At 52.3% G+C, this 25,145-nt stretch overlaps 1 protein-coding gene across 1 annotated transcript; it reads right to left on the bottom strand.

Moving 5' to 3' along the window:
- Positions 1-5,128: 5,128 nt before the first annotated feature.
- On the bottom strand, positions 5,129-18,489 carry LOC135894051 (nuclear receptor ROR-beta-like). The gene is made up of 9 exons (XM_065422060.1): positions 18,379-18,489; positions 17,677-17,818; positions 16,809-17,222; positions 14,419-14,540; positions 13,097-13,229; positions 8,199-8,306; positions 7,361-7,471; positions 6,337-6,449; positions 5,129-5,290 (listed from the first exon to the last, which is right to left on the bottom strand). Exons 2-9 carry the CDS (start codon positions 17,687-17,689, stop codon positions 5,129-5,131), a joined length of 1,176 nt encoding a protein of 391 aa, XP_065278132.1. The 5' UTR covers positions 17,690-17,818; positions 18,379-18,489.
- Positions 18,490-25,145: the final 6,656 nt, after the last annotated feature.

The raw sequence follows: 25,145 nt of genomic DNA, 5'->3' as shown, positions 1-25,145 counted from the left end.
CATTAAAAGGTCGCCCCATACATTATAGTACTTTTATGAAAAATCCAAACAAAGCCCCCCCGCTCCTTAAATTAACATTTCCGCTTCCCCCCCCCCCCCTAGCTGGGAAGTTTCATTATTTTGTTAGGGGTTTTTTTTTTCTTTAAAAAAATAGAAATTACAATCTTACAAGACAGGACATTCAATGAGAACAGAAGTGTTTTCCTAAGTCTAAAAAGTAAAACATTTCAATAAAACCTGTCTGTACCTACAGGTGGTGGGGGTGGTGTGTGTGTGTGTTGTGTTAGATGGAAAAATGCTTTGCATTTCTTCATTTCATTCATATAGATAAAAATAACATAAAACTGACTGCAATGTTATATATTTTCTCTTTTACACCAACATTCACAAGAATATATATTAGCCATTTCTTCTTCTTATACACAGTGCGAGGGGTCTAGAGGTGGAAAAACACACTCAGCTAAATGGTCGTATAACACAAAAAATATATATATGAGATCTTCATCTGGGAAAGAGTGAGTTCTCGCTTTTTGTTTGGTTCCGCAATTCAACTTTTGTTTTAAATAAAGAAGGAAAGCAAACGAATGAAACCCATCCAACTATCTAAAGCCTGCTCAGTATGGAGCTATGAGTCAGAGAGACAAGGTGTGAAATTTTCCAAAGCACCTAACGTAGGCTCTTAAGAGTCATTGTCAAAAATGACATAGGAGCCTAAGTCTCATTGAAAGTTAGAGGCTCCTAAGTGCCCAAGTTTCTTTTGAAAACAGCACTTAGGTTCCTAGGCCCCCATTCTCAAAGGGATGTAGACGTCTGACTCCCACCGAAATCTGTAGTATTCAGACCAAGAGCCTCAAAGGGGTTTAAGTGCCTAAGTCACATAGGCACTTTTGAAAATTTTACCTGTGATCTTATCTTTATATCGCTTGGTGTGTGTGTATGTGCGTGTATCCACCAGGCCTGATTCCCACTTACACCGAGCCTCATTTAATCCACTCTGGCAGCATAAAGGGGCCTTAAACTGTGTGTAATTGCACTTTAAGTCCACTTCATATTGGCAGAGTGGTGTAAAAAGGCCTTAATCTCATTCACACTAAGGCCCACCATGTATACTGGCATATAAACTGAGAAATGTATGTATACCCCAATGATGCAGCATATGTTACAGGCCTTGCCTCTAATCTCTTACCCACATAAGTGGGTAATTGCTACCAGCCCGTGGAGTTACTCCTTCAGCTCAAGCAATAGAGGTCCCTACTTTCAGCCCTGCAAGTCCCAGTTTCATTCCCATATGGGGGAAGGGGAGCATTCATTACATCTGTTAGAATGCCAAGACACTAATTTGTGAGGCAGGCGGGTGACACACTCCTACGGTGATTATGATAACCCAGTGACTGAATCTGGGGCCTGATCCCGCAAGGTGCAGAGCACCCTCAAGTGGCATATAAATCAGTGGGAGATGAGAATCATTGGGAATAAGATTGAACAGAAGGGGCAAAGGTGAGAGGAGAAGCAGAGGGAAAGGTGTACAAGGCTTGGAACGCTTCGGGGGGCTGGAGGGCAGGTCCCAAGCCCGGAGCTGGACAGTGCAGCCAGAACAAGAGTATATGGAAACTGGCCTACGTGGGACACTGAGCTTTGCAGTTCTAAATTAGGGGGTGATTTATACAAAGGGTTATCTTATATGCAAGTATATATGGTACACATGTAGGTGGAGATTTGCAACAGCGCCTAGAGGAGTTAGATGCCCAACTCCCATTAATTTCAACATGCCTAAATCCCCTAGGTGGCTTTGAAGATCTCAGCCGTAACAGGTTGTTTTAAATAATCACGCATGTCCTACTTTCGTTCAGCTGTTAGAGGTTGAGGTTACTTGTGAAAAGGGCCAAAACTCCATGAGTTTTGACAAACTGGTTTATAAAAAAAAAAAAATTAATTTCACCAACAATTCGGTGCCTTTAAACAGAAAAAAAAAGTGCTGCTTCCTGCAGTTTGGCAGGTTGGGTTACAATGTCTTATGTTTCCAGTCTCTTCCTTAAATTTCTCTGTGGGCTTTTATTGCTGAGAATCCAAAATTTCTCCCATTTGACATACGCTGTGACGCAAGCAGGGAAATTGCAATTTCAGTGGCGAGGGCTCAGTCTTTCCAGATGTAAGGTGCTCTCTTGACCTCTTCGCTGATGAAATGAAAATGGCGACTTTTAACCTTGTGCACGTTGTCTGGAGAACATCAAAGACACAAAAGGGGAGGGGGGAATTGTGCCTTTTTTTTTTTTTTCAAACGTTTTGGAACACCTGTGGCTATTGCCTTTAAGAAAGGGATTTCTGTCCTCTCGCAGAAACTGACAAAAACCTCTTTAACAAAGCACATTCCTTCCTCGCTGTGCTAGCCCCCTAAGGTCTGCCGTCCATCAAGGAAGATAGCCAATAAGCAATCGGTGCAATTGGAAATGGTTTTTAAAAAGGCACAACCCCGTGTATGAAAAAGGCAATACTGACTTTTCAAGTCCACAAAGTTCTGGGATCAGAGGGTGTAGCAAAAAAAGCAATATCATGTCCCCACCCCTGCTAACACTGCCCTGGAGAACAATATATGGCACTAGATACTGCAACGGGCTACTGGGAAAGCCAGCAGCCTTCTTCTGAAAGATGAGTGAATTTAGGAACATGCAATCAGTGGAGAAAAATGCCATGTTAATAAACTGAGGTGGAGAATTCTGATATTCCCCACTACAGACATCTAACAGTGGTTAACAAACAAGAAATAAGGTCCAGCTTTATTTTGTGTATGGTGGCTTTAAGGGAAAATGAAAGTCCCAAGTTCTTACTCCATTTGTACTCTGCCTTTAGTCAGGCAGAGTTCCCATAGCCTTCATGGGGAGGTTTGCCTGAATAAGTGCAAAGCATGTTCCTCTCCAGAAGCTGGGCCACATGCAGAAGAAAAACTTATGACTGGTGCTGGCTAATGGAGTTACTTGCTCACCTCAAGAGATGAAGCGGGCTGTACTATAGAAATGAAGGTAGTAGGTTCAAACCTTCTTGGTGACTTATAGGATGGGGGAGGTTAATTACATAAGTAGTAAGTAAGAAAAAGGGCAAGGAGTTGGGAGTTTGACTATTTATCAGTAGGAACCACTGTTCCTCTGGCAAGAAGGTTTTCTCCTTGTACGATTTGGCATTGGCAACAATGGGAGCAGGAGCAAGAACTAAAAAATAATCCACAGTAGGTGACAGTTTAATCTCTCCAGCAGTATAACCAACCTATGGGCTGTTACACAGTGTGGAAGGAGATGGTATCCCTCCATCCAAATGATTGCACAAATATAGTCCCTTTTTTTCCCCCCTCAGAGGCATCAGCTTCTTCCAAAACTGAAACTCTGGGGAGGAGAAGATGCTAGAGGGGGGAATAATGACCGCTGCTCCCATCACCGCCTAGTAACTTTGCTGTGACTAAAAAGATCCACTGAGAGAGAACCCTGATTTCGGTTCAACTCAGAGAGCGAATCCTAAAACACATTAAAATCAGGAGCTAAAAGCTCCTGAAAAATGGGGTCGAGGATGATTCGACCTCCAGGAACAGAGCAGCCGCACGCCGCTTTTCCCTAACCCTGTTACGCTTGGCAGGTACCGCGCTTTGCAGCATATGTTGCCTGGAGAACGAGAGCATTAACCGCCCTTACAGGGAGATGCAAGGCGCAGTGTGGGAGCCAGCACCAAAGGAGGCCCGGGATGCTTTGGTAACACTGCATTCCCAGCTGGGATGTCAGTAGCAGGGATTGACCTGGGACCTCTGGTTCTAAAAAGCACAAGCCGCTACTGCCCGAGCAAGAAGACCAAAGTTAGGTAGCTAACACTGCAGTAGGCTCAATAACCTCTGTCTATGGCCCAGCCCCCACTAAAATGGGACAGAGCGCTACACTGAGTGGGTTACACCTCTGGGAGAAGAAGGGTTAACATGGCAGCGTTGGATGCAGTTAGGGAGAAGAAAAGGTCACCAGACCTGATCTGAGACGGGGAATTTCACTTTAAAAGGGGACTCTATACAAATAAATAAATACGACAGCCATGGCCTGAACGAACGACTGCTTATAATAACAACCGTTCCAGCAGTGCCTGGTGCCCCAAAGCACGGACACTATATACATACAGCACCTTTAAAATGCAGCTGCCTCTGGGAGGGCAACGCACTGCAGCACTACAAAGGAGCCGGAGAGTGGTATTTGGCCACAGGTAGAGAGGCAAACCCCTTCTCTTAGAGAAAGTGCCCAGGATCGTACAGGGCAGACGGGGACTTCCCTGAAAGACTCATGTATGGCATTCGGAGGGGTGACGGGAACAGCTGACCCTGCATTCAAACCACTGATCACAGGGAGTCTACCCCTGTGCAGACCCCACTAGCATCCCTTCTGGTTAGCTTTGGACAGTTACCCTGCTAGATTCTTCATAAGGGGATACGATGTTGAATTTCTACTTCCCTGTTTTCCACAGAGCGGCCCAGTCATTACAGGCCTGGCTCTGTCCCACTGCTCCTTGGGTAGTCATTAAACCCAGGGCACATTAAGAGTAAGATGTTACTTTTGTCTTCTTTTCCCTCCACGCTTCAGTCCAATTCAACTCCGGACTTTACTTCTCTTCCCATCCCCTGCCTGTTTTTGGTTAGCCACCTATCCCACCAAGTCTGTATTGCCCCTTTTTCATTCCATCTTTCTGGTGTTTATTTAATTTAAAACAAACAAATACATATGAAACAAGAGGAGAACAAGGGCTGGTCCTGGGATGAGTGCTGGCAGCTGGGCTCCTTTGCTTTGTTGCATGGGCCTGTGTGTGCCCCATGGTGATTCATGCACTAAGGGAAGGTGTTGGTACGGTACTGGAGCGTCTCCTCGAGGGAGTGGAGATTTCACATTCATTTCACCGGTATGGCAAAGTCAGTTCACTTGTCCTTCAAGGTGCATTACATTCAAGAGCTATTGCAAACCACAGCGAGGAGGTGGGGCAGAGGGGCAGATCACCTCACCCCGTAGGGTCTCTCGGGTTTGGTTATTTGAGTTAAATGAACCTCCCCTGGCCCCCAATGTTTCTGTTCCCTCCAAACTTTGGGAAATGAAACAGGGTCTGGCCGCTCCGAGCCTTAGCTCTCTCGCGGGTCGCTGTACTGGAGCTCCGAGTTGAATACTTCCTTGTACAGGGGCGGAAAGTTCATAACGGTCTCCGGATGCAGGAGCCGGAAAAACTCCAACTTGTCCAAGTGCAGGTTGCAGATGGTTTTCATCAAGGGCAGCTTGGAAATCATCTGCAGAGGAGAGAAGCAGGGGAAGGAAGTGAGATTTGGGCTTGCGATCAGCATTGCTGTGCATCAGTCATGCCCAAGCTTTGCGGTCACTGGATGGGACTTAGCTAGACGTGGCCTGGTGTCATGACAGCGATGTGGCTACAGCAGCGTGAAACCCTGAAGATGCTGTGCTGCGCCTGGGTGACTGCCTCTGGGAACGGACCAGGGCTGAGAGGCACCAGATCAAGCCCCGTTTTGAACCGGTACAATGCGTCTACCCTAGGGGCTTGCTGTTCTCAGGGGGAAATGATTTGGCTCTCCCTGGGGCCTGGGAGAATCAAGGGAGCAGCTGGGTTGGTTTTCAACAGCCCTGAAAATCTACGGCTGAGGTTTCCTCCTCCTGCCTGCCCGACGGTACCATAATCACTCGATCCTGAGAGTCACAAACGAGCCCTTGCACTACAGACGGCAGATACGTAAACCTCACCCACACCTGGTACTCGAACCCTAACCCCTCCGTTCTTAACACACAGGCCTCTTGCACTTGAGTGAGAGGAGAGCTTCCTTGGCCGGCCCCTGCAGCAGGTTCCACTATAATTAAGTAACAAAGCTCACCCCAGGTTGTGGGAGAACAACTCTGCTGTGATGCTTTGTCCCCCCCCCCCCCCCCCCAGCCCAGGCTGTATGTCATGCCAGAATCAAGCCTTGATGAAGCGCTGTTAGAAAGGACGTAGCCCGTTCACTCAATGCTAGAGGCCTTGTGCTATGCAAGGAGTCAGGTTAGAAGATTCTAATGGCCTTAACATTTAGGAAGTGAGAACTATTCCCGTAGGACCTAGCGAATCCAGCCAACGCAGGAGGATCCCTACGGTCTATCCACCAGGGGCTTTGTCCAGTTTAGTTGTAAATGTCCCTAGGAGTAAGGCTACCCTCCCCCGCTGAGAGCCAATCCCACAGTACAACGGTCCTCGGTATCGGGACCATTTCCCCTTAATGTTCAGCCCTTGTTTTTCCGTAGTGCAATTCCACCCCCGTTCCGCCTGCCTGCTCCCAGTCGGCTCCGTTACCTTCGAGAGCTTATCCTCGCTGGAGTGTTTCTTCTGGATCTCGTGCTGCAGGGCTATGTAGATCTTGTCCTGGAGCTTCTGCACCTTCTTGGATTCCGTGAGCCAAGGGCGATCTGCGAATCGACAGCCAAAGCTCACGTCAGCCCCGGGAAATGGCTGAATCCTGCATAGCATGGCAACGCTGCGGGGGAGGGGGTGTTTCCTTAACTGATTTTCCTGCCCTTCATATGCAGGGAGCTACAGGTCACTACTTTGCTTTGTGATCATTTCCCACCCCCCCAGTGACACCTCTCGCTTGTCCTCACACATTTGTCTTGGCTGGAGAGGGCTCCAAATTCCAGAACCAGATCTGGCAGGAAGTGGAGAAAAGGGGGCGGGGGGGAAGAGGGCTCAGTACAGCACTTAAGGTTACAAGAATTTTCCACTGGGCCATTGGTCTGACATGCGGCCTCTGTTGGTGGCCAATGCCTGATGCTTGAGAACGGTTCAGCCCCCACTAGTGCCCAACTGTGTACAGGGGCGGTTCTTTCCTGACCCCAGCAGCCATCAGTTTTACGCCCTGAAGCATGAGAGTGGATTACCCTTGTACTACAAGGCTTGGAGACTTGAAGGAGGAGAGCAAAGTTGGAGAACATCAGGCAGCTCTCCCTGGATCTTGGAGTGGGATTTCTGTTTAGTACAAGCCTCTTCAACTAAAGGGCTCCGTCCCTACAGCAAAGAGCTGAAGGATGCGCTACATGCAAGCAACTTCCCAAGCAACTGCTTTGCTCCTTGAGCAGCAGAAGCTCAGGCTTCAGTCCTGCTCTCACTGGGGAGTTTTGCCATAGACGCCATCAGCAGCCAGGTCAGATCCATGCTCTTCATTTGCTCCACCTGACAATGATCTAGTGGGTCTTCAATTTCTCTGATAAGGCTTAGGGTTAACTCTCCCCAGAATCACAGCCAAAACACTCTCTCCTGGAGCTCGCGGCTCTGCGAGCTCCTTGAATGCAGAACAGACATTGCCATTCGCCTGTCCCCCTACCTGGAGAGAGCAGGACGGCTGCAGTGAACAGTGCAATCTCCTCGTCCGAGAGCTGTAGCCGGCACAGGTTCCTCCCGAGCTCGAAGACGGCATTGATAAGGTCGTCGCAGCCTAAAGAGAAAACATGGGAACGAGAAGCACATTACATCCCAGTGCCGCAGACCCCTTCACTGCAAGAAATCTGCCTCTGTCCCCAAGTCTCCGGGCTCCTCTCCTGAAGGGAGTCACTTAGAAGGCTCCCGGAGACTAAGCAGGCAAATGGGGAGGAACCCAGCAGGTCTCCAATGAAAGAATCCCTGCATCACAAGCCAAAGGCACTGGGGTGAAGGCCACCTCCATATGGCCCTGCCCATTAAAATCAATGGGTGCAGGGTCCACCCATGTGGATCCCATTGCAGGATTGGGGCCTACACTTTGTTAGCACACGTCCACTAGGGCCCAGACTGAGACCCATCAGCTTGCGGCACAAAGACCAACCAGCCATTAGCTGGATACACCTTTGGGAGGCACCCAATCTAGGCTGGGGTCAGAATGACAGCCTAGAGCCCATTAGCCACTGTCCCATTTGCTAGCCAGCCTCTGAGAATATAAACTATGGGATTCTGCAAGAAGAAGTGCTAGACAGGAAGACAAGACTCAGTGACTTTCATTATGTTCCTAAATCCCCTAGGTGCTTCTGATGCTTTCCCCCTTACTCCTTGCCATGACGTTAATGCAGTGACTGGGACCCTTTCTGTAGGATTCACTGCTATGTTTTCACCATAAGAAGCTTTAAAGAAGAGTCATAAACTCACCCCCATCACCCCGCAAGGACAAAAGCAAACAAACCAGCTCTTACCAAGCGACTTGAACATCTGCATGCCACCGTATTTCCCCTCGAAGAGCACCGTGTTATTTAAAGGGTTGAATGCCCGAATCATTCGGATCAGAAGCACTTCCAGGCAACCTAATGCAGGCAGAAAAACAACAGACAACGAGGAGGAGGAGGGAAAGGAGGAGGGTAAGGGAGCATTTCCGTCATCCAAGGACAAAAAAAAAAAAATAATCCAGACCAACAACCCCGCCACCCCCAATTCAAGTGTAAATTCCAAATGATTTTTTTAAAGTGTTTAAAAAATCCCAATGTTGGTTTTTTTTAAAAAGAGCAATTTGTGACCATGATATTTCAACAAAGGGAAATATGACCCAGTCAGTTAGCAACGGAAAGCAGAGAGATCAAAGGACCAATGTAACGGTGGATTACAAAGAAAGGAGCAGGTAAAAACAAAATAAAAAAATGGAAGGAAGAAAGGAAGAGGTTGGTTAGATTCCATGTGCTAAGGCATATAAACTAGGCAGCATTTGGTTTGAAGTGTAGCAACCTGTATGGAATTTGGAGGGAGGCGCATGGGTTGCAGGAGGGAAGACGTTGGTGAGGAACCAATGCAGGTTGCTATAGAAACAGATGTAGCCGGGAGGTGCCCAGCTATCCGTATTGTCTCTCACAACCATGCACAGCGCCAGGGTGGATGTGGGCGTGTTACGGCTGTGGTATGGCTGTGCTCTCGACACTGGGTTACTGTGAGATGACTAACCTAGGATTGCCCAACTCGCAGTTAGCCTGCACTGAAGACGCGGCCTGATTCTCCATCACCCTACCCTTCATGGGGTGGTTTCCATCAGGGCGAAATGGACGGATGCTTTTCCCTGCTGTAAATGGCAGTGCAAGGGAGAATCAGACCCGGGGGGGGAGCTTAACACCAAATTTTGGCTCCCCAATCCCGCAGTCTGATCTGCTAGCATGGACCTGACTGTAGGATCGGGGCCTTCATGTGTGAAAATCTAACAGGAAGGGAGTGTCGGGGACTGTACATGTGGTGAGAGCTCTCAATGGTAAACAATCATCTGTACGCAATCAGAAAGCACACTGGATTGGCTCCAGCCCCAGGGTCGAAGGCTCCTCCTTCACCTTTCCTTCTCAGTAGCAAAAGTGCACAGATGTTCCTGTACTTCTGCTGTAGTTTATAAATGGCAGTGAAAGCAGGGTTTTGCATTTGAAGCCAGTTCCGATGTATTGGGATTGCACAAGCGCTCGACGCAAACAAAAAACTAACTTGGGACTTCGGAGTGGAACACAAAAGCGAAATGGATTAATCTGTTTTCCCCCCTGAGAGCCGAATATAGCACAGAAAGCCAATGAGCACCATCCATTCTCTTAAATGCACCAAGGGGTTGTTAGAAACCTAGGGGATTTGTTTCTCTGTTTGCTGATTCCTAAAAAGAACAACTTTTAACCTGGCACTTTCCCGGTGAGATTCACTGCCCTTAAAACAAAACAACAACAAAACAAGCTAGTATCCAGCCATAAGGAAGCGCCCCCACCAATTCAAATCGGCTGCTAAGAGTCCATCAACAGTTTTTGTGTGCCACGAGAGACCTGTTACATTGGCTGAATGAACAACTGCAGCTTCATCATTTGGACCTGATCCCATTCAAGTCAATGGCAAAACTCCCCTCAACTTCAGTGGGTGCAGGACTGTTTCCTTTAAGGGAGTGACCTTGCTGATGCAATACAGACCAGGGCCAGCCTTGTGATCTGGGAACCTGAAGGCTTGGAGACAAGCCTTGCGGCACTATTGCTGCTTTGAGCTCTGCCTCTTTGGGGCAGGACAGCACCTTACACAGGGGGACCTGATCTGTGAATGGGGCTCGAGGGCCCTCCTGCAATCCACATCAGAAATAATAATAATAAAAGTGGATTCTACGCTTGGCTCTGGCTGCTGGGATATTTCTAGTGGGAAGAAGGTCAGAGCAGTCGCTTTAGAGTTCAGAGAGGAGCAGTAGTTGTAGTAATGGAAAATCTGACCCTCCAGCGTGGGGTTAGTGTCTGAGCCGGTCAGGAAAGGTGTCTTAATTCCCAGGAAAACGTAGACAAGAACAAAGAGCGTGTCATTTTCACTGATATTTTTCTTCAAAAGTTTTCTGGGTTTTCAATTAAAAATTTCGGCAACATTCGACAATTCCCAGGGAAATTTCCACTTTGACGAAAAAGCCATTTTTGGTTGGAAACACCCCCTCCCCCATTGCGAACGAAAAATTCCAACCCGCTTTAGTTAGTGCCTGAGAGCTGGAAGGTGAAACTGACTAGAAACCCAGGGCCTAATTCTTTAGTAGTTCTGGACAGGGCCGGCTCCAGGCACCAGCTAAGGAAGTAGGTGCTTGGGGCGGCCAATACAAAGGGGCGGCAGCGGCACTCCGTCCGCTATTGGGGCGGCACGGGTCTTTGGCGGGAATTCAGCGGCGGGTCCCTCAGTCCCTCTCTTCCTCTTTGAGCTGCCGCCGAAGTGCCGCCGAAGAGGAAGAGAGGGAGTGAAGGACCCGTTGCCGAAGTGCCGCCGAAGAATGGAGCAGCGCGATTGAGCTGCCGCCGAAGTGCCGCCAATCGGGCCTTTTTTTTTTTTTTTTTTTTCCCCGCCGCTTGGGGCGGCAGAAAACCTGGAGCCGGCCCTGGTTCTGGACAGTTATTTACACCAGTGCCAAGTGCTATCAGAATACAGCGGGATCATTTTATACCCGCTTTGCGCTGGCAAGAGAGAATCCACGCTATTCAGGCCTAAAAGTGTATAAAACAGCCAGCATTGTCACGACGACATTTATACAGTGCTGCAGAGGTGTAGGGCACTGCTCAGACGTTCACTAAGTTACCCTCACAACACCCCTGAGAGGTAGTCATGGGAAACTGAGGCATGGAGTGGGGACACAATTTGCCCCGCGAGTCATTGGCTGAATCAGTATTAGAACTCAGGTCCCTTCTGACTCTATGTGGGCAAAGATACCAAAGAGACGGATGCTGTGAGAACTAGCTAGATTCACAAGGGTTTTCAGAAGGACTGAGCATCTGCAGCCCCCATTGACACAGCTGGAGTTGGAGCACTGCTGAAGATCAGGCCCCTAGGAAGCAGAGATGGAAGAGACTTATCAGGTCTCGTCCAGGATTATCGGTGCAGGATGGTTTCCTTCTGTCTATTCCTTAGTGGTCGTGGGGTGGGAGGGGGATCCCCAGGGGTTAAGAGGTTGGATCTGAAATGCACTTGGATGCTTATGGGAGCTGGAAGCCGCAGAGAGACACACCTGGTGCCTCCCAAGATCCCAACGCCCCTGTACTTGTGGGGAGTGGGGGGAGGGCATTGAAAACCAGACCTGGATCCAAAATCTGTTGCTTTCTCTGAGCTTCCTAATGAGCCAAAGCGAAACTCTGGATCTGAACCCCTCCAAACCCGGTGGGGGATGAACTCCAGACCTGGACATGCATAGTTGAGCCCATCTACATGCAGGACCTTTAATAAAGGTCAGGTCCACCTGTGGGCCTGGGAATGGGGAAAGCTTGGTGAACAGGGGATTGTGCTTTCCCCTGACTCGGCTAATCCCTGAACATTCCCAGCCTGGCACCCTGGGGCGCGTTACCTCTGGAGGTTAAGGACCATCAAGGCTGTGGCTCTACATGATCCTGATTCTCCGCCCTGGCGCCTTCATGTTTCCTGTTCTCTCTCTCTTACCCAGCACCACCAGCTGCTGGTTGTGATCAGAAAGAGGCCAGGCAGGAAGATGTGTCTCCAAGCTGGTTCTGGAGACGACAAGCTGCCCAAGCCACCGGGCTGACAGCAGAGAGGCTGCTCCCGGCATGGCCCTGTGTGTGTGTGTGTGTGTGTGTCACACCTCGGGGGTGCCTCCATCTCTCCAGGAAGGGGTGGGTGCTGGGAGATGCCCCTGCCCCTCATCTCCTCCCAAGCAGGAGAGCCAGTGAGGAGGCTCTTGAGCCAGAGGCCCCCATGCCGTGAGATGCCCCCTGGGCCTCCCACCATCACCAGTGGTGTCTGACATGCTCCCCCATTGGCTCTGGGCTCCAGCTCCTGACAGTTCTTGGGATCCTCCTCCCCACCACCCACTCCACCTGCCCACAGTGGGAAGTGGGACGGACCTGCGTGTGTCATGAGGTGGGAGATTTGGGGGGGCAGCGGGGCTCAGCGGGTGCTAAGAAAGTGCCAGACCCACCTCAGTCTGGAAATCAGAGCGAGGAAGAAGGAGGGATGCAGATGGCAGGGGAAGGAGGAGGGTGGGGGTGAGTAAGAGGGAGAAGTGTTGGTGGGGGAAAGAGGAGAGAACAGCAAGGAGAGAATGGAGGAAGAGAAAGGGAAGGAACGAGGAAGTGGCCCTGTGGACGTCCCCCTGTTGAAATCCCAGGCTGAGCCTCCAGGAGGTTGGACTAGACGACCGCCTGAGGTCTCTTCCAACCCTAATCTTTTACGAGGCGCAGCGCGGTGCGGAGAAGGCGGCTTTCAGCCATTCTTCAATCTGGGCTGCTCTGGGAATGGCCCAGACGTAAATCAGAGCAGCCCCAAGGGGCTCTAATGTAGGGCTTCTCCATAGACCAGAGCAGCCCAGAATCTCCATAGTGCTCTGTGCTAAACGGCGCTGAAGCCTTTCACATTGGCTCCGCCCCCTCCCACCCTAGCCCCGCCCCCACCCAGCACTGAGGTTCCTATGGGGGCATGTAAGGGCCAGTTAGGGTGGCCCTAGGTTGTGCCTGGCTCCCCAGCCCCTGGGGCACTAGGCCAGCCCCATTGTGCTGCCTGGGGACCAGGCCAGGGGCCAGACTGTCTATCAGTGCCTAGAAGGCTGAGGGGGGATTTTGCCACCCCAGAAGGGCGTGGGGAGGAACCTGTCTGCGTGGTGGGGTCCGTCTCCCCGCTCTCTCACCTGCTTTGAGGAGGATGATCTGGTCGTTCTGGCAGAGCTCCATGAAGCCGTCGATGCGCTTGGCGAACTCCACCACGTACTGAATGGCGTTGGAGATCTGCAGGGAGCACTGCTGCCACATGGTCTCGCAGCTCTGTGAGCACAACAGGGGGCGCATCAGGGGCAGCAGCTCCCTTCCGCACATCACCCTCCCTCCCCCCCACACGCCACAGGGGACCAAGCACAGGGGCTCCTTTGTATACTGTCCCATCCTGGGGGGTGCGCTGTATGGGGTTCTGCGCCCCACGCCCCAGAATGCACACCCCCACCCGCAAATCTTCATGCATCTCCCTTCCCAGGGTGTTCAACTCCCGCTGAAATCCAAGGCATCCCTGGGCCATTTGCTCCATCCAAGGACTGAATCGAAGTGGGGGTGGGGAATATAAGTAGTGGTTCCCTCCCAGGCGCCACTCACTAACTAAGCTCCACCCACTTGTCACCAAAATGAGCTTCCACTCGCAGTGGATCTTCATAATATGATGGTTCCGCCTCTTTTTTGCTTTGGTCAGCCATTTAAATTGGCCATCATTAAACTTCAGAGTGAACGACCCCTTGAAATAGACAGGGGCCTCACAGAGCCCTTAAAGGCAGTCTTTCAGGTTCCTCCCCAGTCTTTCACGCTGCCTGCAGACTCAGGCAGACATGGCTGCAGCAGTTACACTTGGTTCTGGGATATTACGTCTATTTCACAATATTAAGGCTAAAGGCGTCTGGTTCCCCCCCCCCCATGTTCACTCCCCCTCCCGCCCCCCCAAAATGTTAGCTTGGATTTTGGAGTTCAAGGAGATGGCTTCCAGAAAGAGCCCTGCCTTGCTGTGACCCAGCCTGGTTCACCCCTGTCTCCACTCCCCTGCCCCACTAGGTGATGGTCTGGAACACCAGGGTACGTGGCCTGGGGATTCTGCTGCACCAACCCTAGGGCATGTGTACCCCTAACCACAAAGCTGTGCTCCCCCACTCGCAGATCCACGCCTTGGGGTTCTGCCCCTAACCGCAGGGCGTGCTCAGCCCCATGAGGCAGTGACTTAGCATCCCCATCACAGCCGATATCCCTTCCCCAACCCCATCCCCACAGGCTGCACAGCCTCTCCAGCTGGAAAGCTGCCATCGCACTCCCAGGGCAGCTGGCACTCTGAGACAGAGGGGCGTCCCATGACGATCTCCCGTACGTGCGCCCTGACCCGGGAGAGGTTAGTGCCGGGGATTGGGTATCTAGAGCAGCCTGTTGTGTGGGGCAGTGAGGCACAGGCCCCGGGGGCTGGTAGGAAGCAAGGGGAAGTTACCTTGTTCTGCAAGCTCCTGATCTCCTCCTGGGTGTACAACATCCATGCTAGCCTCTTGAGCTCCTCCGTCGTGTACTGGCAGGTCTCCAGGTGGGACTTGACCACGTTCTGAGCGATCCGGTCTGCCGAAAGAAGCACAAAGCACAGCTGAGACTCAGGGCCTGGGAGACAGGGCCCTGGGTCCTACGGGGGCAGACAGGCTTCCTCGAAGACAGGGCAGCCCCAGGGACTAATGCAGCGCATAGGCAGCCTCAGAGCTCCTGGCGCGTTGCCAGCATAGCCTCAGCTACCGATGTGTTGTGATGAGCTGTCGCGTGTCTATATGTGCCACTGCCTTCTCCTGGGTGGAGTCAGAACTGATCCAGCTGTGTGTCTTAGGCCCTATAGTGCCAGTGGGGATTCTCCTTAGCTCAGGTGCAAGGGGCCTTGTGCTTTCAGAGCAGAAGGATCTGGGGTTTGTCCCTGCTTCAAAGTTCTTAGCTGCCTCGGGTTTGTTATAGGATTTATGTGTTGTGAGTGAGATGGAATTCAGGCAGTTGGCTGATCAGTGGGGTACAGGCTGGACTGCAGCTTAGCAGGGTGTGGGGCATGTTCTGGGTCTCAAGGATGTTAGGAGCTGAGTTTGGGGGGACTATTTTCCTCCTGACGCTGCTCAGTTCTGGTGGGAGTGGGAGAGGACAGTTCCCGCCACAGCTGCCCTACCCCCCAAAGGGCTTTCTCCAGCCTCCATCCTTGTAGCTGGGACTGCATTAGCCCTGCATGGACACACTCCCAGAGTGGGACGCTTTAGGTGTGTGGTGTGGAGATTAATGGAAGGAGGAGGCACACATCAGAGCCTTAGGGGGGCTCATGTCAGGGCCCTAGTGGGGCTCTGGGTGATCGCTACTTCCCACCACCCAACACAGATGTAATGAGGTTGAGTAGTGTCGGCAAATGCCACCCTGGAATATTTGGCCACCTTGATTGGTTGACTTGTTTTGAAGCACGGCCAGCAAATACCGTATAAATAAGATGCAGAGGCGTGTGTGTGTGTGTGTGTTGACCTAAAGGAGATCGCTCTTTGTCAGGCTCACATACACCCCCTGAACCAAAGGGACTTGCGCTTCACTGACTATCTGTACCTGGCCAGTGCAGGAAATGGTCAACTGAAGGTAATGTATCATCTTTGGACGAAGGCAGGGTAAGATTTTAAAAAGGTCTGGTTATGCTCGAGCTGGTTAATCTTAAGTCTGTATTAATACTATAGGTTAAGTCTAAGTTGTTTAAAAATAGTAGTAGTCAATAGTTAATCAATATATAGTAACTGTATATGTTTTGTGCCTTGCTGAAACCGGGTACAGCATTGGTGAAGTTAGCAGTTTATAAATCATAAAAGCTTTACAAGTCACTGTGCCTGTCTTCAGTATAAGTTACCATCAAGTTTATCATAAAAGTCAGTAAAAGTTTATAAGTTGTTAAATAAGTTAATAGGTAGGTTAAAATTAGTAAACTATCGTTGAATAATATATCAGTATTGCATATGAATTTGTGTTGGTTGGGGATGGTTACAGTACACGTAAAGTCATTAGACACATTCTGTCTGTGTTGCCTTTATAGTCATAAGTCATTAAAAACCTTTCTTGAGGAATAATTAGTTGTTTAGTTTCTCTTTTGCGGACACTACTCAACCTCATTACATCTGTGTTGGGTGGTGGGAAGTAGCGATCACCCAGAGCCCCACTAGGGCCCTGATGTGAGCCCCCCTAAGGCTCTGATGTGTGCCTCCTCCTTCCATTAATCTCCACATGGCGTAGTCGGCAGGATTCGAACCTGCGCGGGGAAACCCCAATGGATTGTGGTCAATTTGCTAGACTCAAAAATGCCCCAATCAGCTTAAAGAGGTGTCTGGTTGCAGAGCATAGTAACCACAAGTCTGTATCTATATTTACAAAGTTTCCTTTTCAGTCTATGAAGCTTCCCAGATAGATTATGCTTATGCTTGCAGGATTCAACTGTACTCGTTTCCTACAACTTCCGGAAGTTTGAGGCCTAACAGTACTTAGCCTGACACTACTTGCCAAGGCTTGTGCACATTAATCACAGGTGGGTGCCAGACTCACGGGGAGGGGACTGCAGGAGGCTCCAGGAGAGAGCAGGACCAGAGACTGGGAGTCCCCACTTTATCTTCTGCTATCAGCATGTAGCCCCCCTGTTTAGGGACGGGCCCACATGAGATGATAGCCTACTACTGCTCCCCACTAGCAGAAATGCTCCTTTAGCTCAAGCATAGAGGCCTGCGCTTTCAATGCTGAAGGTCTGGGGGTCAGCCCTACCGATGGGTGGTTGCTCTGAGCCCTGCAAAATTCAGCTCATGCCTTCTCTTATGTCTGGGTTGGGGGGCAGGTACTGACCGATCTCGAGCATTGAAATGTCCGAGGCGAGCTGGCTGCCCTCCAGGGTGCCGTGGGCAAAGAGGCCGGGCTCCAGCATCAGCTCGTAGATGGACTCCTGCTTGATGAGTTTGGCATCGCTGACGTCCATGCTGGACTGGTCGGGCGAGGGCTGGGCCGAGGTCAGGAGGTCGAGGTTGTAGTAGGTGCTGCCTCCATCGGGGGTGAGTGGGAAGTCGAAGAGGAGCCCGTCCGACAGCGGGGAGATGTCGTCCAGGTCCGAGACCCCACTGCTCACGCTGGTGGGGTAGACCCGTGCCAGGGCCTCGGAGTCGTCCTTGGAGACCCCGTTCTGCTCCTGGTTTTGCTGGTGCTTCTGCACCTCCGCATACAGGCTGTCCCGCTGCTTCTTGGACATGCGGCCGAACTTCACCGCTGGGGAGAAGGAAGCAGGGCCGGTGGGCTTGGGCGCGTGGATGGGGCGCAGTGGCAAACCAAGGGTTAACAACAACTCCACTCCCCAGGCAGGGGCCAAAGGAGTAGGAGGGGGGCAGGGCAATGCCCTGAGGCTCCAGGGCTGGGGTGATTATTTTGGTACATTCCGATGATGGGATTTTCCCCTCCTTTGATTAGCAGCAGCGAGCAGAGGCCCCAGCTGGGATCAGGGCCCCCACTGTGGTAGGTGCTGAGCACACAGATAGGGGGACAGTCCCTGCTCCAAGGAGCTTACAGCTGAAACTGACGAGACTTACCCAAGATCCCTGGCACGGCCAGGAATTCAAGAGTCCTGGCTCAGAGCCTATTAATATTCCCCACTGAGCGGCCCGGCCTGCATCTCCCCGATCCCCTAGGGGCCCAGCCGACCCCCAGGCCTTGGGAGCAGACTCACCGTCACGCGACATGCCCAGCGCCAGACATTTCTGCAGGCGGCAGTGCTGGCACCGGTTCCGGTTGGTCCGGTCGATCAGGCAGTTCCTCTGGCGCGAGCAGGAGTAGCTGGCGTTATTCTGCTGGCTTCTCCGGAAGAAACCCTGCGCGGGAAGGAGGACGGTTCAAAAAGGGGTGGGGTGGGGATCCCCCACGTGGTCTGGTCTTCCGAGGGTGGGGATGGAAAAGGCCCAGTGGGGGCACCTGGCCCATCCCAGCCTAAGATTGTTCCTGGGGAAGATGGTCTCTTGTGCTTTGTCCAGCCTTGGCCCATGCAATGGGAACCAGGGGCTGTTCCAGAGTAGGGAGGGAGCAATGCCAGACCCAGGGAAGGGACGAAGGGGTGGGGGAGGTGGAGGCCAGCGGTGGTGCTAGTAGGATGGTGACCAGAGCCAGGGAGGTGCCCTGCGATTTGTCCCCAAGCAGCTCAACCAGTGTATCCGGCCCCTGCCCGGCAATGCTCCTAGGCTGGGACCTTCAATGGGATCTGGCGTCTGGCTGGCGTAGGCTCCTTTGGAAACCCCTGCCCCAGCGCTGGGCGAGCAGACGGCTCACGCCAAAGAGGTGTGTAAACCAAGGCCACCATCCCCTGAATCACCGGGCTGAGAATGCCCAACTCCTTACACCTGCCGAGTGCCAGGGCTGGACATAGCCCATCACTTACCTTACAGCCTTCACAGGTGATGACACCATAGTGAATCCCCGAAGACTTGTCTCCGCAGATCTTACACGGGATCACTTCGATTTGGGCTGCAGCCAGGAGGGGAACAAAACAGACAAGCCCAGGTCAGTTCACTGCGGCGTCTCTCTCTCTAGGGAACAGAGCAGTTAAGACTCTTGGCCCTTGTGCGGAGACAGGGACCTCACAGCGCTTTACAAACAGACATTAACGGAACCTTCTGGGAGGTGGGTAGTATCATCCCCATCTTGAGGGAAACTGAGGCACAGAGCAGGGCTGTGACTTGCTCAAGGTCAGCCAGCAGGCCAGCAATGGAGCTGGGAACAGAACCCAGGTCTGCTAATCCTGTACTCTAGTCAGTAGATCCCACCGTTTAAACCCTCTGAAATGATCCTCTTACGAGTCCAGCCCTCCTGCTCAGCACACCTGGGAAACAAGCAACACCAACTACTCAGCTCGGCAAGCAGACGCTCTTTTCCCAGCCTCACTCCAAGCACCGCAAGACCCCACCTAGGCCCTGTTCCAAGTGGCCACGGGATCCCCTCCAGGTTTTCCTCTTCCTTATTCCTGATGGTGAGGGAGGAGGCTGAGGGACTCATTAACACTTGGCTTGATTCTGTACCTGTGCTGGTTGCACTTATAGTCACGAGTGGATCTGAGCACTCAGAAGGGACGGATCTCGGCCTGCGTGGATCCCACACACCTGCCCTGCCTGAGTCGCTTTGCAGAGACTGAATCCTGGAACCTCTCCATCTAAAAGCCCATATTAAACATCCAGACCTGCTCCACCCACTAGCGGGAGACAAAGCACTACCCTGCACTAGCTTGAGGTACACACCCAGGTGCAGTCTGTCTGCAGCGCTCAAATGGCCACTTTTCTCCATCTTTTTTATGGCAGGCTATCAGCCTTTCAAGTATTTGAAGACCTCTTAATCTCCTCTTTTCCAAACTAAACATACCCAGTTCCTTCAGCCTTTGCTCATATGGCTTGTGTTCCACCCCTTTGATCATTGGAGGAGGGATAGCTCAGTGGTTTGAGCATTGGCCTGCTAAACTCCGGGTTGTAAGTTCAGTCCTTGAGGGGGCCACTTAGGGAGCTGGTGCAAAATCAGTACTTGGTCCTGCTAATGAAGGCAGGGGGCTGGACTCGATGACCCAAGGTCCCTTCCAGTTCTAGGAGATAATAATAATTAATGGAGATATCCTATTATCTTTGTCAGTCACCTCTGGATCCTCTCCAGTTTCTCTACGTCCTTTCTACACATCGATGACCAAAACTGGACACACTTCTCCAGCCGAGGCCTAACCAGCACCGAGTAGAGCGGTACTATCACCGGCCGTGGCCATGGCTCTGCCTCTGTTAAAGCAACCTGAAATTGCATTGGCTTTTTTTGCAACAGCATCGCATGGCTGGCTCCGGTTGAGGTGGTGATCCACCACAACTCCCAGAGCCTTGCGCAGCCATGGAAGTCCTGAGCTGCCCCGGTGGTATAGATGTACAAGCATTACAGACTATTGGGGCAGTGTTCTCGGTAGCGGGGATTGAAGGGGATCCAGAACCTGGGTTACCTGCCTAGGTAGGATATAATACAGGAGCAAAGGATGAATCAGTACAGTGAATCGGGCTGCAATTCCCAACATGCTCAGGAGATGGCAGTGAAGTGCTGTTCCCAGCCATTATCGGATGGATTACAGCTGGGTGGGTGCGTGAAGGGAAAGGTCTCTCACTCTTAGCAGCAGTCGCAAGGCACGGACGAGGATTTCACAGCTCAGCTGAACAAAGACTCGCCGTCCCCTGACCCCCAACACCCACCCCTCCAGAGCCACATCTGCCTGTGCTGAAACTGGCTCCCCAACCCCCCCCCCCCCCCATAGCTACCAGTTCCCGGTACGGGGCTGCCCTGCATGTCCCGGTCGGACACAGGGTAATGTACCAGGTGTGCACTGGTGGTGCTTCAAACCCTAGGCCTCCTCCTCCTGGGTGGGCTCCCATTGTATGCACACGCAGCTAGCAGGGAAGGGTAGGGCAGGGGAGAAACGGGGCAGGTCCCAGAGGCCATGGGTGTAGTTAGTTGCAGGCACCCAGGGACTGGATATCATCAGTCAAAGGCAACAGAGGATGCAGAAGGGTGCTGCCGTTTCATGGCTCAAAAGGCCGCATGGAGGGGGAATTCCTATGTCCCCTGTAAGTGTCCCCACCGTTGCAAGAGGGAGGGCTGGGCTGGGCTGGAACTAAAAGAGCTTGGCTTGTTTAGCCTAAGTAAAAGGAGACCAAGGGGAGATCTGATCGCTCTCTATAAATACATCAGAGGGATAAACACCAGGCAGGGAGAGGATTATTTAAGTTAAGCGCCAATGTGGACACAAGAATAAATGGAGATAAACTGGCCATCAACAAGTTTAGGCTCGAAATTAGGTGAAGGTTTCTAACCATCAGAGGAGTGAAGTCCTGGAACAGCCTTCCCAGAGGGGCACTGGGGGCAAAAAACCTAACTGGCTTCAAGCCTGAGCTTGACAAGTTTCCGGAGGGGATGGTATGAAGGGACTGCCTACAATGGCGTGTGGCCCATCGGCAACGGCCAGTAGCAAGAATCCCCAACGGCTGGAGATGGGACACTAGAGGGGGAGCGCTCTGAGTTACTGCAGAGAATTCTCTCCCAGGAATCTGCCTGGCGGGTCTTGCCCACATACTCAGGGTCTAGCTGATCGCCATACGTGGGGTTGGGAAGGAATTTCCCCCCCAGGTCAGACTGGCAGAGACCCTGGGGGGGGGGGTTCGCCTTCCTCTGCACCATGGGGCCCGGGTCACTTGCAGGTTTAAACTAGTGTCAGTGGTGGATTCTCTGTAACTTGACGTCTTTTAACCATGATTTGAGGACGTCAGTAACTCAGCCAGAGGTTGGGGGTCTCTTACAGGAGTGGGCGGGTGAGATCAGACCAGATGACCATGATAGTCCCTTAAAGTCTATCAGTCTGCAGGGGAGCCTGGACTGAGGCTGCTGGACACAGACAGACCCTGTGGTCCTCTCTGGCTTTCCAGCTGGCAGCCTGGGGTCACTACACAGGGCAGCCCTAAGGCCCAGTCTGGATTCGGCAGCCGCGGAATGGGATTGCTGACTGCACTGTAGTTCCGGGGGGAACTGCCAGCTAGTCTGGTCCCCACAGTACGTCAAACTACCCCTGCAAGCCCTTTCTATTTGCAGCCCTTAGTGTCCTGGGGCGCCCCCTGGTGTTTGTGTGGGTGACGCCTTTCACGCCATCTCTGCCGGTTTGCTCGTCTCGTGGATAGAGCACTGGGACTCAAGTGACCTGGGTTCTAGCCCCAGCTCTGCTGCTGGGTGACCTTGGGCAAGCCACCTGCCCTCCCCGTTTCCTCATCTGCAAAATGAATGATTCTGCCCTCCTTGGTAAAGTGCTTTCAGATCTAGAGATGAGAAGTGCTATGAGAGCTAAGTATTATGGTATTTCTTTGCACTGCAGTACCACCAGGGACCCTAGTCACAGACCAGGACTCCACTGTGCTAGGCGCTGTACAAACACAAGGAAAAGATGGTCCCTGCCCCAAAGAGCTTATGGTAGAAGTATAAGACAAGAGACAACACAGACAGACAGACAGGGGAGCACAAGGAAACAACGAGCCATCTCTGCCGCAGCTGGAGTCATTCGGGTGTCCCTGGTGAGGTCGCTGGCCAGCCCGTTGGGACGAGCATCGGGATGGGGTCTGGTAGTGAAGGGGATGCCGAACGGGCCTGATTCTGCTTTGCACCTCCTGCGCTGATTTCCACAGCACTCTGCAGGGTCGGAGGCCCCTGCAGTGGGGGTGCACGTCGACCCGCCAAGGCTTTGGTTGGGTGCTTTTAAAACCAAAACACCAGGCAGGAGGCGATGCAAGGCAGGTGGTCAGCAGACTGGCCCGGCTGGGCAGGCCCCGGGCACCACAATAATGGCAATAGCAGGGCTGGAGGGGTAGGGGCAGGGATCTGGCATGCAGGAGTGACACCAGGAACTCCCAGTGCCTGGGCCAGTGCCTGGGCCAGTGGGGCCCAGCTGTGTCTAGGGCAGGGCGGGGCTTGTTCCCAGGATGCTGCGTGGGAGGGGGCTGGGAGTCTTTGGCTAGAACAACTGGGCCAGCTTCTGACCTCACACTGGTGTTAAATCCAAAGTATGGTCAATGGAGTCCCACCAGTGTGAGAGTCAGTGTGTCTGTGGGCTCGGCCTGTCTACAGCACGTCTGTGTCCTGGGCCGCACGTGGGGGGGGAGCATTTAGGGGGGAAGGGAATGGAGCGTCCTACCGGCACAGCTCCTCTGCACTCATTCCCCCACCCCCAAAACTGCCAGTGTTTGGGGCATCCCGGATAAGGGACATTGGGGGTTTGGAAGCATTCCTTTCACACAGCTCTGTCTTTGCAAACCTCCATGCACTGGGGCGGATGGAGAGGGGGCAGGAACAGGCCTCCAGATGGGCTTATCAGAACCTGATTAACAGCTGCATAATAACCAGGCTTTTCATTAGAGCCAAGGCATTGCTGCAGGGAACAGCTGTGTGTAGAGAGGACGGCTGCCTTCAAGTGTCCTGTGCCTTGGAATAAACCTCTCAGCAAATGTTCAGCTTTGCTCCAGCCTTCCCTTCAGCACAAAGATCCTCTGTTCCTGTGCTAGCGGGATTTCTGAATGCTTTCCAAGCCACTAGAAAAAGCGATCTCTTCACCCAGCACTGCCATGCAGCCACCTCTGTGCTAGAACATGGCAACTGTTTAACAATGCACAGCACCGGGTTAGCCCAGGAAGTAAAGAAAAACACTGAATCCACCAAAGGGAATTTCTGGAGGGAGACTGAATGGAATGAGCCAAGCTGGCATCTGGCCACAACAGCAGGGTTGTCTCTAGCAGAAAGAGGCACGGGATCCTGAGAGATTACAGTGGTTAAAACCTGGGTTTTACATCTCACTTGTGCAAATGCCTGGCAGAGAAAGGAGCCATTCCTGAGGGAGTGCAAAGAGAAATCCAGTCCAGAGCTTGCTTACAACTGTCCCAGGTGGCACAAGTGAGCTCCAGCCCAGTTTAGAAGGGGATAAATAACGGGGTGGATTCCCCTGCCCACCTGCAATGACCTTGGGTGGAAATACCCGGGAGTGGCTCTCTCTTCTCCTCTGGGGCCTGATCCAGTGGAAAGTCTCTCACAGATGTCACTGGCCTTTGGAACCAGCCCCTTGAATGGCTCCCCTGCCGCTAAAGCCCCATGCTGAGTCGGGGGCTAGACGGTGCCTCCCGGCAGCCGGAGCACGGCCCTCTTCCCTGCGGCTGCTGCAGTGGGCTGGGTTCCCAACCACGGAAACAACTTGCCAGTTGGATTCTCCATCCCTGCAAATCTGGCAGCATTTCTAGAAGAGCCGCTGTAGTTCCCACAGGACGGAACCCAGGGAAGCCACATTGGTCCCTTCTGGCTTGGAAACGATGACCCTAAGGGGTCTGCTTGCAGCCCCTTCCCTGTAGCAGGCAGCCACCTGGGACCGATATGGAAAACAGCCTTGGCACTAGGCCCCCCGGCAGCACTGCCCTGCATCCGCTCTCCCAGCCTGGGGGAGGGCTTAGCAGCCACTCTGCTCGGCTGAGCTGCTAACAGGCTTCAGCCCCTCCATCTTCCAGGCTGCCCCAGATCCAGGGGGTGATCTACAGCCCCCTCACCCAGGCAGCCCTTGGCCTTCCTAGTAGGCATTACATGGGCCTGGCCCCGGCCGCCTGGGAAATAGTACGTGCCATTCGGATCAGGCCTTGCCCATTACATCGCTACTGACTCAATGCCCTGTTGTGGCACTAGGGGGCGCTCGGCTGCCATCTTTTACATGAGACTTTAAACCAAGGCCCTGGTCATTCACCGCCGTTACAGATCCCAGGCTGCTTTTGGCTCCACCACGGTCTTGCTTAAATCCCCAGCTCAGGTAATTCCATTCTACCTCCCTCTGCATTTTTAATGGATTCTTCTTGATTAGCTATTGCGTGTTCCACAGCTGCTGTGTTCCACCCCAGAGGTGGCTGCATTTCAGTGGCGGGTTCAGTGCTGTGTATAGTTATCCTGGGTGTTTTGGGGTCCGTTGAGATGAACGACACTAGGGAAATCATCCCCTTTATTGTTGTTGTTATTCTCCAGCTCCAGAGGCTGCTTTTGTACAGCTCTTTGTTCTCCCCCATCTAACCCATGTTTTCATAGCACCTTTCATCTTAGAGGACCCCAAAGTGCTTCAGAAACTAGAAGCCTGGTTTTTGGAAGTGCTGAGCACCCACCAGTCCACTTGAAGTCAGTGGGAGCTACGGGGGCTTAGCACCCCCCAAAAATCAGATACTATATCCAGGGATTCCTCCATCCACCGCTGACATGCAGCCACCTCTGGGGTGGAATGAAGCAGCCATCTTCCTGTAAGGAGGACAAGGTTTTATGTCCACAAGACAGATCCCCTAGTGGCAGAGTGCCCCCTAACTCCACCTTTGGACCAGGGCTCAGCTCTCACAAGTGGTGAAGAGTGCCCCTAGTGAGTGTGCCATCTACATGCTCCTTGGAGGTCTCATCTAAGGACTGACCTCACCAAGGCCAGCTGAACCTCACAAGATCACATCTCCAGGTAGTACCGTCCCTGGCCTGCGCTGTTGTCACCCAGCTATGGTTAGATGTTCGGCTGCATGTGTGTGTTCTCCGTGTGTGCTGCCCCAGCTCTGCGCAGACAGCCGGCACAGCAGACCTCGAGCGAACTGCCCA

The sequence above is a fragment of the Emys orbicularis genome, chromosome 24, assembly GCF_028017835.1.
Source record: "Emys orbicularis isolate rEmyOrb1 chromosome 24, rEmyOrb1.hap1, whole genome shotgun sequence".
NCBI lineage: Eukaryota > Metazoa > Chordata > Testudines > Emydidae > Emys > Emys orbicularis.
The sequence above is the reverse complement of the archived record's forward strand: the minus strand, read 5'-3'. Positions and strand labels throughout refer to the sequence as shown.